Source organism: Bombina bombina, chromosome 11 (genome assembly GCF_027579735.1).
Source record: "Bombina bombina isolate aBomBom1 chromosome 11, aBomBom1.pri, whole genome shotgun sequence".
NCBI classification, from domain to species: Eukaryota; Metazoa; Chordata; class Amphibia; order Anura; family Bombinatoridae; genus Bombina; species Bombina bombina.
In genome coordinates, this window is record NC_069509.1 from 178,002,315 (window position 1) to 178,016,545 (window position 14,231).

Genomic DNA, 14,231 nt, shown 5'->3' on the forward strand with positions numbered 1-14,231 from the left:
AAAACCCTAGCCTAAACTTATCTATTAATAGCCCTTAAAAGGGCCTTTTGCAGGGCATTGCCCCATAGAAATCAGCTCTTTTACCTGTAAAAAAAAATTAAAAATACAAACAACCCCCCAACAGTAAAACCTACCACCCATACAACCAACCCCCCAACTAAAATCCTATCTAAAAAAACCTAAGCTCCCCATTGCCCTGAAAAGGGCATTTGTATGGGCATTGCCCTTAAAAGGGCATTTAGCTCTTTTTCAAGTGCCCAAACCCCTAATCTAAAAATAAAACCCACCCAAAAAACCCTTAAAAAAGCCTAACACTATCCCCCGAAGATCCACTTACAGTTTTTGAAGAGCCGACATCCATCCTAAACGAAGGATGGAAGTGGTGGGAGAGGGTGGTGGGTGGGAGAGGAGGGGGTAAATAATTTTTGAAAATAGGTCTGGAAGGGGGAGGGGGAGGGTTTGAAGGGGGGCAGCTACACTACAGAAAAATAGTGGTTGATTTAAAACAAAAAACAAAAAACAAACATTTAAATGCAAAGTGGGTACTGGCAGACAGCTGCCAGTACCTGAATGGTATAAAATAGTTAGTGGGGGGAGGGTTAGAGAGCTCTTGGGGGGGGGGGAGTAATATATATATATATTTATTTATTTTTACTTTCTGTCAGCACTTAAGATGGCGGGACAATTGTGGGGGAGGGATGAGAGCCGTTTGGGAGGGATCAGGGGTGGGATGTGTCAGGTGGGAGGCTGATCTCTACACTAAAGCTAAAATTAACCCTTCAAGCTACCTAATTAACCCCTTCACTGCTGGGCCTAATACAAGTGTGGTGCGCAGCGGCAATTAGCAGCCTTCCAATTACCAAAAAGTAATGCCACAGCCACAAAAGTCTGCTATTTCTGAACAAAGGGGATCCCAGACAAGCATTTACAACCATTTGTGCCATAATTGCACAAGTTGTTTGTAAATGATTTCATTGAGAAACCTAAAGTTTGTAAAAAAGTGAACAATTTTTTTATTCGATTGCATTTGGCGGTGAAATGGTGGCATGAAATATACCAAAATGGGCCTAGATCAATACTTTGGGTTGTCTACTAAAATATATAGGAATAAAAGTAGAGTGCAATATAAAAACATAAATTGCCTATAATAAGGAACACTAGAGAAAAAAAACACTATATATATGAGATATAAAATGTATGTGGATTATTAGAAGGCTATTTAAAATATATCATATAATTTAATACACCAACTTAATACAGCATATTAAACAAACATTCTTTCATTTCACATAAAAATGGGTATCCCAAAACATATAACATAAGACATAAATACATATAAAACATAAAACAAGTAAGTGTTGAAATGAAAAGGGGAAAGAAAAGTTGAAACCCACTGGGTGCACAGATAGGAGTAATCGCATATAAAAAAACAAAATTGGACTCAGAGGACATATAAAGAAAAAACACACACAGCTGCGAATAAGTAGCACACAGCAGTAAATAAATTGCAATGAGATAGCGCTAAAAATAACGTTAAAAATAAAACTTAATACAAAAATAAATGCACACAAATAACAGATTAAATGCAATGCAAAATGCAGAAATTCTTTCAAAGAGGTGAATAAAACGTCTCTATTAGAGGGTGCGTGGAGATTTTTGGATATCAAATTCCTCTTTCGTGCAAAAAAAATGTTCCGGAATATGCAATTGGCAGTTTTTATGCTGTATGCACAGTGCAGATTAAATGCTATATGCACAGTGTCCTCTGTAAAAAGTAGAAATAAAAACTTTTTTCAGGGCGTTGCTTCTGCTTTTGCAGGATACAGGCCCCCGTAGTCTGAATACTCAGACATAAGATACTCCACTACCAGCTCCAAAAAGCAGAAGCTGCAACGGCTTAAACAGCTGAACTACTCCGATTCATAGACTGTGTGTTCTTCAGTGAGCGGACTTCAGTGGGAGCGGATAGCAGAGTTCTATACTGTAAGTTTGGATATACACTTTATTTGAAAATTCCAACACTACCCTGAGAAGTTTTTATTTCTACTTTTTACAGAGGACACTGTGCATACAGCATAAAAACTGCCCATTGCATATTCCGGAACATTTTTTGCACGAAAGAGAGGAATTTGATATCCAAAAATCTCCACGCTCCCTCTAATAGACGTTTTATTCACCTCTTTGAAAGAATTTCTGCGTTTTGCATTGCAGTTAATCTATGTTATTTGTGTGCATTTATTTTTGTATTGTTATGTTTTATTTTTAACGTTATTTTTAGCGCTCTCTCATTGCAATTTATTTACTGCTGTGTGCTACTTATTCACAGCTGTTTGTGTTTTTTCTTTATATGTCCTCTATGAGTCCAATTTAAGTTTTTTTTATATGCGATTACTCCCATCTGTGCACCCAGTGGGTTTCAACTTTTCTTTCCTCTTTCTTTTAATTTCAACACTTACTTGTTTTATGTTTTATGTTTTTATGTCTTATGTTATATGTTTTGGGATACCCATTTTTATATGAAATGAAAGAATGTTTGTTTAATACGTTGTATTAAGTAACTTGGTGTATTAAATTATATGATATATTTTAAATAGCCTTCTAATAATCCACATACATTTTATATCTCATATTATATAGTGTTTTTTTCTCTAGTGTTCCTTATTATAGGCAATTTATGTTTTATATTGCATGCTACTTTTATTCCTAAGTCTTAATTATACATTACTTACATTTGTTGGATATATGCTTTAGCTGTGTTTCTGTGTGTTTATACTAGCGCAAATAGGTTTCTTCTTATTTTGTGTTCTTTTTAGTAAAATTTGTTTTAGGGATTTTACTTACCTTATTTGTTTGCATATAACCAGACATTTTTATTTCCAGCGCTGTATCCACCCGATTTTTTAATGTCTTTCCATTTTACTGTAATCCTCTCCAGATGTTTCTCAGTCTATATTGTTTATAATATTATATAGTAAAGCGATGGAGAATGTACCTCTTTTGTATGCATTGAATACTGGTGAGAGTGGGGGGTAGTCCCACAATTTCCCATATAATCTTATAAATTTCAGGCAATAGTATCTTACTTGTAGATAAGCCGAATAATATTCCTTCTTAAAAAGGGACACTGAACCCAATTTTTTTCTTTTGCGATTCAGATAGAGCATAAAATTTTAAGCAACTTTCTAATTTACTCCTATTATCAATTTTTCTTCGTTCTCTGGCTATTTTTATTTGAAAAAGAATGCATCCAAGGTTTTTTGTTCCAGTACCGTGGACAGCACTTTTTTATTGGTGGATTAATTTATCCTCCAATCAACAAGAACAACCCAGGTTGTTCACCAAAAATGGGCCGGCATCTAAACTTACATTCAAGCATTTCAAATAAAGATACCAAGATAATAAATAAAATTTGATAATAGGAGTAAATTAGAAAGTTGCTTAAAATGTTATGCTCTATCTGAATCATGAAAGAAAAAATTTGGGTTCAGTGTCCCTTTAAGCCAAAATTGAGTTTCGGTAGTTACAAAATCTAAAACCTTATTCCCTATTTACCAATTGATCCATATAAACTAGGCCATGCTGTTTCCATATCGAACACACGTTAGATTAAAGCCCTAGTTGAAAATCCTGGTTTCCTTTAATAGAAAAGAAGTGAGAGACTGCAAATTTTAGATTTAGTTTTTTACAGATCCTATGCCATGCTATTATTGGGTCCTTCAGAAAATCTATTCTCTTAATGTGCAAGGGAAGCTTTTTAATCTCTAGATGGACAATATTTTTAAGATATAGAAGGTTTGACTAGTTGAGATTCAATATCTAGTATGGTAAAATGTCCTATATCCATTAGCCAATCTAGGGCAATGTTTTTCACTGCCCCCAAGTTATATAGCAGAATGTTTGGTATAGCCAACCCCAGGTGTGGTTTTTTTTTTGGAGGATTCATTTTTTTATGGCTTAATCTTACTTTCTTATTCCCCCATAAGTAAATTTTGATAGATTCATTAATTTTCTTAATTTCATCCTTTTTTGATTAGCACTAGGATATTTTGGAAGATATACAATAATCGCGGTAGCGCTATAATTTTTACGGGAGCGAGCTACATTCATTTTAATGGCGCGACCGGGCACACTGTGACTAGACAGTGTTTCTGGATGCACTGTGGAAAAACCAAACCCGCTCAGTAGAGCAAAGAGCGGCGTTGTGGTAAAAGGAGGGTTTTACATATAATTTATCAAAAATAATTGAAAGTATAAATGTGCCGGTAAGCTGTTATATAATTCTGCACTACGTGCAGAATTATATAACATTAGAATGTAAGTTTACTGCCCCCTTTAACGCTTATGAATCCATAAAACTTCTGACTTGTTTGTGTTAATTTTATAGCCCGAAAATGAGCCGAATATTTCAACAAGTTTAAAATTTACTTCTGATTGTCTGGTAAAGATTAGTAGATCATCAGTATACACTGCGAGTTTAATCTCTTTACCGTGGATTACTATTTCTGGAATATTTAATCTTAAAGCAAATCAGTAGTGGTTCTAGGGCTAAATTAAAGATCAATGGGGAGAGAGAGGACAGCCTTGGAGAGTTCCTCTCAGTAATGGAAAATATGCTGTTTTATGATTATGTATGACTAGCGCTGCCTGGGACTTCCTATATAATAATTTTATCATATTGTAACAGTTTCCAGAGAAACCAAATTTAGTTAGTGCTGTAAATATATGGTCTCATACAATTCAAAGGCTTTGTGCGCATCTAGAGATATTACGGTACAATATTATTATACTATGTTTTACTATCCCTTTAATAGTGTAAACCATTTTGATGAAAACTCTGTGCTTACCTGTAGGAGTGTCATAGTCTGTGTCTGAGATCACACTTATTCTGTTATTCTGCATGCAGCACTGCAACAAACTGAATAATTCTTCTGCACGGTTGCACTTAAAGGCAAATATACCTGGAAGACAAAAACAGTTGCTTTGATGATGAATTTAAAGAGAGAAATTCAAATCATTAAGCAGCTCATATAAGTTAGAAAACCTGCTTTCTCATGGAAATATTTAGTTGCTCATTTAAATAGTCTTTAGATAACACATTAGTGCGATTAATACTATGAGGCCTATTTATCAGAGGTCTTGCGGACCTGATCCGACAGTGCGGATCAGGTCCGCAAGACCTCGCTGAATGTGGAAAGCAATACGCTCTCTGTATTCAGCATTACACTCGTAGCTCACAAGAGCTGCTGGTGCAATGTCGCCCCTGCAAATTCGCGGCCAATCGGGGGTGTCAATCAACCCGATCGTACTCGATCGGGTTGAATTGTGGCGATTCTTGTCCGCCTGCTCAGAACTCCATACGGAGCTTGATAAATGGGCCTCTATAGCCAACTATTATTACTCAGAATGCCATATAAAACTTACAGCTGGACTCTACCACTACCTTCCTACTAATATGAAGCTTGATATAGCTAACCGTTAACCTCTGAGCTTTACCGTTAACCTCTGAGCTTTACCGTTAACCTCTGAGCTTCTTACAGACCTATGTATATTTCTATATACCTAACCGTTAACCTCTGAGCTTCTTACAGACCTATGTATATTTCTAAATACCTAACCGTTAACCTCTGAGCTTTACCGTTAACCTCTGAGCTTTACCGTTAACCTCTGAGCTTCTTACAGTCCTATGTATACTTCTATATACCTAACCGTTAACCTCTGAGCTTCTTACAGACCTATGTATATTTCTATATACCTAACCGTTAACCTCTGAGCTTTACCGTTAACCTCTGAGCTTTACCGTTAACCTCTGAGCTTCTTACAGACCTATGTATATTTCTATATACCTAACCGTTAACCTCTGAGCTTCTTACAGACCTATGTATATTTCTATATACCTAACCGTTAACCTCTGAGCTTTACCGTTAACCTCTGAGCTTTACCGTTAACCTCTGAGCTTCTTACAGTCCTATGTATACTTCTATATACCTAACCGTTAACCTCTGAGCTTTACCGTTAACCTCTGAGCTTCTTACAGTCCTATGTATACTTCTATATACCTAACCGTTAACCTCTGAGCTTCTTACAGACCTATGTATATTTCTATATACCTAACCGTTAACCTCTGAGCTTCTTACAGACCTATGTATATTTCTATATACCTAACCGTTAACCTCTGAGCTTCTTACAGACCTATGTATATTTCTATATACCTAACCGTTAACCTCTGAGCTTTACCGTTAACCTCTGAGCTTCTTACAGACCTATGTATATTTCTATATACCTAACCGTTAACCTCTGAGCTTTACCGTTAACCTCTGAGCTTCTTACAGACCTATGTATATTTCTTTGGCTTGATATTTAATTCCAAGTTTATTCTCTACTTATTCAATTTATATAGTTTTGCTATATTATCCCTTCAAAAATGACTGTATATAGTTGAGTATTTGAATTATATCTAATTAATTATGTCAAAACCATAGATAATTTAAATGGGGAAGAGGGAAAAAAAACAAAACGTGGTTCACCATTTGGGACCCATTGTGGTCTCCTAATATTTGAGAGTACCTGCTATAGCTTTACATTTTTTATATACTATTAGGGGGTCCAAAAGTGACCTCATGAGACATATTGTGGGTTTACAGTTTGTCTGGCAATTATGTTTCTTTATACTGTCTGATTACTGACATTTACTGCCTGTGTGTTCTTATTGATTCTGTTTTGACATATATCGCTTGTATGCCGTAATTGAAACTCAATAAAAATATATTTTTTTTAAAAATTAAAAAAGAGAAATTCAAATCATTGCATTTCTATTCCTTGTGGAGGGTGCAGGATTATGCAGGTTTGTGGAGGGTGCAGGATTATGCAGGTTTGTGGAGGGTGCAGGATTATGCAGGATGCAGAACCCTGACAAACATTCTACGCAGTGATTAATTGAGTAGTGCAAGAGCTCATTTATATCTGCCTCTGTCTACAGCAAAGGAGGTAAGAGACATACTCAATAGTTTTACTTTAGCTTGGAGTATGAACACAATACATTCATTTTGTATAAAAAAAAAGATGCTGCTTGTCTCACACTCCCCAGAGAGGTCAAAAAAGCAAATTCTGTAACCTGCAAATCAAATAGCTGGTTTAGGCAATTTGCAGAATTTTAAAGACCTAGGCTACAGATTTTGCTTTTTGCGCTTTTAGGGAGTGTGGGACAAAGCACAATTTTTACACAATGCAAGACGTGTTTAAAGGGGACAGAAAGCCCACACATTTTCTTTCATGTATAGAACATACAATTGTAAATAACTTTCCAATGTAACTATATTATAAAATTTGCTTCATTCTCTTGTTATCCTTTGTTGAAGGAACAGCATTGCACTAATGACAGCTAGATGAACACATCTAGTTAGCCAATCACAAGAGACAAATGTGAGCAGGCACCAATCAGCAACTAGCTTTCACAAGTGTAGGATATGTGCGTGTTCTTTTTCAACAAGAGAACAAAGCACATTTGAAAATAGAAGTGAATTTAAAATGACATTCTCTATCGGAATCATGAGAGTTTAATTTTGTCTTTCATAGCCCATTAATGGCGCTTCCATTGCTGTGATCTGCCTCTTTAGTGAGTTCAAGGCAGACGGAGTGCAGGAAACATTACAGCCCTCCTAATATCTGCAGAGAGTGCGGCGAGATTTATGATTTTTCAGCCATGTGAGCACTTTTTAAATAAAAGTAATAGTATTACACACGAGGTCTGTTCGGTGACATACGACTATCCAGTCTTGAACGCTGCTTTAAAGACACATTATTATACTGCAAGAATAACATGTTGTGTTTTCTTGCTTTCTAAGAGATTTGTTCAGACTTGATTTTGATTTTATTTCTCTAAACACTTTCACACCAAGGCTAAACAGTGCAGAGTTTGTTATAAATAATCTGCAGATTAATTTACAACAAATACCAATGAAAGCCAAAGGTCTGCTTTCAAATGAAAGTGTTAACTGCCAGTGGATTTGGTTACTAATTAAAACAGTAGATTTTTGCACTTTGAAATTTAAAGTCAGAAATTGCAAACATTAACTGTGCTTTTATCCTATTGCTGTAAGTAGGATTTTAAATGGAGTTGAAAGTCTAAATTAAACTCATGCATCAGATAGAGGAGACTATTTTAAGAAACGTCTCAATTTACTTCTGTCAGTCATTGTATTTGGTTCTCTTGGTATCCTTTGAAAAGCATACCCAGGTATGCTCAGGAGGAGCAGCAGCAATGCTAGCTGCTAATTGGTGGCTGCACACATATGATTCTCGTCATTGGCGTTCCAGATGTGCATTGCTTTTCAGTTGTGTAGAACAGTACAATAAAAATTTTTTAAGAGATTTGCATTTTGATGTCCCTTAGAGGGACAGTCAACACCCAGGAAAACTTTATCCCATACCTAAGATCCACAAAAAAAATGCACCTGCACCACATCCCATCTTCAATACCACTAACGTTATGTATATAAATCTTTGAAAGAACATATAGTTTTCAGCGGTAGATATGGCCACCAAACTCCCCCCACCATTACGTAGGAGGCTTCTTCTTAAAGTCATCCGCCAATCAGAATCAAATCCTCGGTTAGATTCTTTAGACGCATTCACAGAGACACTTTCTATTTCTAATAGCGAGCAGACTAAAATTATATAGAACAGCGTCCCTGTGAACGAGGATTAAATTAAAATAAGAAGAGGACGGAGGAGGGGGAGGAGTTTGGCGGCCATATCTACCGCTGAAAACTGTATGGGCTTTCGATGATTAGACATATAACGTTAGTGGTATTGAAGATGGGATGCGGTGCAGGCGCATCTTTTTTGTGGATCTAAGGTATGGGATAAAGTTTTCCTGGATGTTGACTGTCCCTTTAAGTCCTAACTATTATAAAAGCATTTTATACCCGAGCCTTATAGTTAGGACCTAGAAAGAATTATAGCAATTCTGCAGGCTATTAGTACACAACTTAAAATCACAACTTTCTAGCTTTAAGATTACCTGAATTTGATAAATCTCAAATAATTTACTTTATACTTATAGCAAAGCGAATTAATTTACTTTATACTTATAGCAAAGCGAATTAATTTACTTTATACTTATAGCAAAGCGAATTAATTTACTTTATACTTATAGCAAAGCGAATTAATTTACTTTATACTTATAGCAAAGCGAATTAAATTACTTTATACTTATAGCAAAGCAAATTAATTTACTTTATACTTATAGCAAAGCAAATTAATTTAACAAAAGGACTTGAAGCAACTTAGGATATGCAATTTGGTTGCAAAGAGAATTAAATTTACCAAGTACCTGAGATTTTTCTTAAGGGGATACCAAACCCAATTTTTTTCCTTTCATGATTCAGATAGAACAGCAATTTTAAGCCACTTCTATTTAACACCTATTATAATTTTTTCTTTGTTCTCTTTGTATCTTTATTTGAAAAGCAGTTGTGTAAGCTTAGGAGCCGGCCCATTTTTTGTTCAGAACCTGGGTTACGCTTGCTTATTGGTTGCTAAATGTAGCCACCAATAAGCAAGCGCTATCCAGGGTGCTGAACCTAAAATGGGCCAGCTCCTAAGCTACATTTTTGCTTTTCAAATAAAGCTACCGAGAGGCCAAAGAAAAATGATAATAGGAGTAAATTAGAAGCTTGCTGCTCTATCTGAAGCATGAAAGAAAAAAAAATTGGGTTTAATATCCCTTTAACGTGATGGTAAACCCAAGCGTATAACAAACGCTAGGATTTACCATCACTAAAAATAAACAGTTTCTCTCATCTTTTGTAAAAAACGATGTTAAACTCACCCTATCTGTAAAGAAAATAGATAGCTAACCCAGTGCCTCCAACCGCCCACGGCACATCACTTTCTTCAATGGAGGAGACGTTTCCACCTCTGGACCATTAGAATTTTTATTTATTTCTTTTCTCAGTACTGCGTCACATTCAATTTCAGGCTTCTCCTTTCAGTCTCCTCCTAGCATTGTTCTATCTATTTAAGGTGCAATTATATTCTGGCTGAGGTTACACATTCTCTATCCCGCCCCCTTTCCTCATCCTTCACCCACACATCCCGAGTTAAAGTATACACTAATTTTCATATAACTGCATGTAATAGACACTACTATAAAAAATAAGATGCACAGATACTGATATAAAAATCCAGTATAAAACGGTTTAAAAAAAACTTACTTAGAAGCTCTCAGTTTAGCTCTGTTTAAAAGGGTTAGCTGGAACAAACCCTCAACACTGATGCAGCTTACCCAGCTGATCATGAGATGTTGGACAGAGTATGCATGCGCGGTGAGTGTAGGGTGCGCATGCGCAATGAAGGCTAATGCCTATAGAAATCCTTGACTCTTTGATTCAACTTGAACAGCTGATTGTGGGATGTTGGGCCACGCTCGCATGCGCAGTGCGTGCAGTACACCTCCAACAGCTGAGGATGCGTCATCGGAAGTGAAGCGGGTCCTGCATTCTTATGGGTCCAGACAAATTTTAGAACACCTGAAAAGAGACCAATGCCACGAGCAGCCACCTTCTTCCTCACTCGGCAGCTAATGAAATGTCCGAATGCAGAACCCTAGAAAGTGTTAATTTATAGACAACAAAGAACAAAAATGAAACAGCAGTCACCTTCTCCTGTTTGACAGCGAGTCCCACAGACAAAGGAGAAGATATTTGAATCACAGCCGTACTTCACCAAACTGATGTAGGGCCACTTCACAAAGCCGCCTCTCTTAAGATGAAAAATTAAACTGGTCCCCGTAAGCTCCATGACACCAGGACAGATTTTTTTGCCATCATCATTAATATTTACTACCTGTATGATAGAAAGAATAGAAAAAAATATACTTTATACTGGAACCAGACATACACACCAACAAATTTGTTTCATTCAGAGCTCAGGGCGAGTCGGCCAAAAAAAGCGACATAAAACCCCCAAAAAGGATTTCCTTATTCATATAGAACAAACAATTCTAAACAACTTTCCAATTTACTTCTTTTATCAACGCTACCCATCTAGATTTCTCTTGAACAAAGAATAACATGAGAACTAGGCACATTTGATAATCAAAGTAAAGTGGAAACTTTTTTTTTAAATTATATTCTCTGCCTTAATCATGAAAGAAATAAAATTGGGTTTCATACCCTTTAATGTAGTCAGATCCTATATAAGTACCACAATACTTTTTCAGCAATATCACATCTATACTGACAAATTTCCATCCATTAATTTGTTCAACGAATATTGCCAATGTCCCATCTCTAAAAAATGAGTGACAACATTAGAGTAGGTGTAAGCTAGGACTAAGGCCAATTCATTTCATGACAGAAAAGACTGTTGTAGAATCTCTAGCATCCAATGTGTTTATAGGAGTTTGCACCCACATCAGCAAAATCGTATGATACATTGGGCATAGGCAGCGTTAATGCTGCCACATTATGTCTATAGCAACATCCTGGGTGCAGCATTTCTGTCACCTGCCTACTCCTGGCATCAACAGTTTCCAACCTGGGGAGTAACTTGTACAGTATCTTTGGATAGCTATCTGCACAGTATATGTTTAAAGTTATCACTGCAACTCATTGCTGATCCAATCAGCAGCGAGTTCTGCTCAGGACCAGCAGTGCACCGCGGGTGCCGAGCAGTAGTTCTACTATGTGTTTAACCCCTTTGCTGGGGTTAAACACACAGTACTGCAGGGTCGATAGTCTTAAAATGACATGCTCTAACGGGTTAGAACATTTTTATTTTTTTTATTATAATGTCCCTTTAAGTTCAGGTGTTTCAACATCAGCAAAATACATTAACCTCTTCATGCCAGAGTGCAAGTGCTTAGAGCAGAAGTTCCACTGTAAACATTTGCTGTAAAAATGAAAACAGGCGATCATCAATGCGATCACGTGATTTCAAGGCCGGTATCAGGTCATCATTGGGGACTGCCTATGCTGCTAGGTACACCCCCAGTCCAATTCTTGATTGCATAAAAGGGGAGGCTGCAGTATGCCATATAAAAGGTAGGACGTTACATGCCGTCCTAACTGCGTTAAAGCCCAGCACTGTTAGGACGGCATTTAGGGGTTAACCACATAGCTAAAGTCCCAGTGGCAAACTCCAACCTTTAAACATCCCAAGCAGTCAGTGAGCCAATCAGGGGCTTCAGTAGTCATGAATCACCATCTGTGTTCGCTTTGCTGGAAACAAATTTGAGCATGTAATTTTTGCATCATAATGTTCCTTTAATTTATCCAGCAGGTTCTTCCTACATTAGGGAGACTATAGTTTTTACTATTACAATTCTGATGTGGAGATAGCAGGCAGTATAACTGTGTCACTGACATGCTGCATCTGTAAAAATGTCCCAAATTATAGAAAACTTTTTAATGTCAGAAAATGTGTTGCAGTCTTCTCCAATAGCAATTATAAGCATCAGAATAATTCACAAAATATCACAATCTCAGCTGTATCATATATGCAGTTATGAAGCAGTTTTCCTAATTATGCTACACTCTACACAGTGATTGTTTAAATCAGTGCAAAAGCTCACATCTTCTAAATGGCCACAGCAAATTAAATTAAGATAAGCATACTCAAGGATAAATTTATTAAAATGTCCTTATTGGTTCCAGGCTCATATGAAGCAGTGAGTTAAAATGCTGCTTCTTTAACCCTCTCTTGATTTGACAGGGGAGATTGACAACCATCACACAATCGGATGTGTGGGATATAATAAACTAATGCACCACACAATTTGCCATCTCAAACAGACAGGTTGATTGCATAAAAAACATATTTGATCAATGCTAAATCTACCCCTTAGTTGGGTTTTTAAGAGGTACATCCCTGAACTGCTCTGAATTTCCAAACCCTGGTAAATTATCACCAAAATTGAAATCTTGAAATGTTAATAAAACATTTATATGCAGCTGTTTTGCCAAAACAGTGTTTAATTGCTGATATAGATAATACATATAAAAAACAACAACAAAAACACAACATTGGACTTAAATGGCCCTTTAAATAACGTTTAATTAAAGAAAATGTAAGCTTGCATCAGTCAGGAAATTCTAAATAGCGTAATATTTTACATGTGATATTTAATTAGTATGAAATTGGTGTCAACCCAGGTGGCAAAATCTGCCTCAGTAATTCTGGTTAACAAACAGGATATTTAACATAACCCAAAAACCATGGCCTGTTAATGGCTACTAAGAATTGGAATTGAGGAATCCTGCAGTAAGAAACTGTGGCCCTAACTTCTGTGCACATATTCTCTCAAGACCTTTGTGCATTATACAAATAACATCTTCAAATAGTCAGACTTACCCAAAATCTATTTTCTGAATTTTCATCACCACCATCTTTGTCTCGGCTGCTTAAACAAACACCCATATTTCCTGCATAGAAAAGAACTAAAATACTCTGGGTATAAAAGTTTAATATTAGTTTACACTATTCATCAATGATTAAACAGAATTAAATTTCCCTACAACAGCACTTATACTAAAAAGCACATTCGTACAAAGGTCAGAAACCCCTTGTACTTAAAAGTAAGTATCAAAAACAACATATATACACATATAGCTGAATAGACAGATGGTATTTATTTTCATTATACAAGTCACAAAATAGAACCACAAAAAGGTTTTCATAAACATTATTAATTTCCTGCTAAAATAAAGATTTGAAAACAAACAAAATTCTTGCATATATGCACAACAAGGGGTTTTATTCTAAAACCAAACCAATTTATACATAATAGCAAATTAACAATACGTACGAGACAAGCTATCTTGTAAGTGAGATTTGTCTCAGTAAATGTGTTAACTGGCAAATAGTTCACAACTGAAACAATTTTGCTAACTCAAATCCATCACTGCATTTTTTTTTTTAATTACAATATCTTTTTTGTGTGGATAAAACTCAAGGGAAATGTGACAAGTATTAAACCTACTACATATAAACAATATATATATATTTATTTTGGTGTTTGCTATTGAAGCATATTAGATTATAACTGATAATAACATAACTGACTATATTATGTCACACAAATCTTGCTGCGTACAACAACCTGCAAGTATAAATCTTTTGAGTTTTGACTTTAAAGCTAAAAATGTAACATAGTCTAAAACCACAACTTTCTGGAAGTATTTTTGGAGATTCTTTGCTTTATAAAACGTTGTAACTAAGTGATCAAGGCA

At 36.0% G+C, this 14,231-nt stretch overlaps 1 protein-coding gene across 1 annotated transcript in view; it reads right to left on the reverse strand.

Moving 5' to 3' along the window:
• Positions 1 to 14,231, reverse strand: part of LOC128641738 (fibroblast growth factor receptor substrate 2) — a 39,364-nt gene that overhangs the window by 20,536 nt on the left and 4,597 nt on the right. The window contains exons 2-4 of the mRNA XM_053694263.1: positions 13,354 to 13,449; positions 10,659 to 10,845; positions 4,845 to 4,958 (exon numbers count right to left, since the gene is read on the reverse strand). Coding sequence (XP_053550238.1) covers positions 4,845 to 4,958; positions 10,659 to 10,845; positions 13,354 to 13,419 — 367 coding nt within the window. The 5' untranslated portion in view covers positions 13,420 to 13,449. The remainder of the gene's footprint in view (positions 1 to 4,844; positions 4,959 to 10,658; positions 10,846 to 13,353; positions 13,450 to 14,231) is intronic.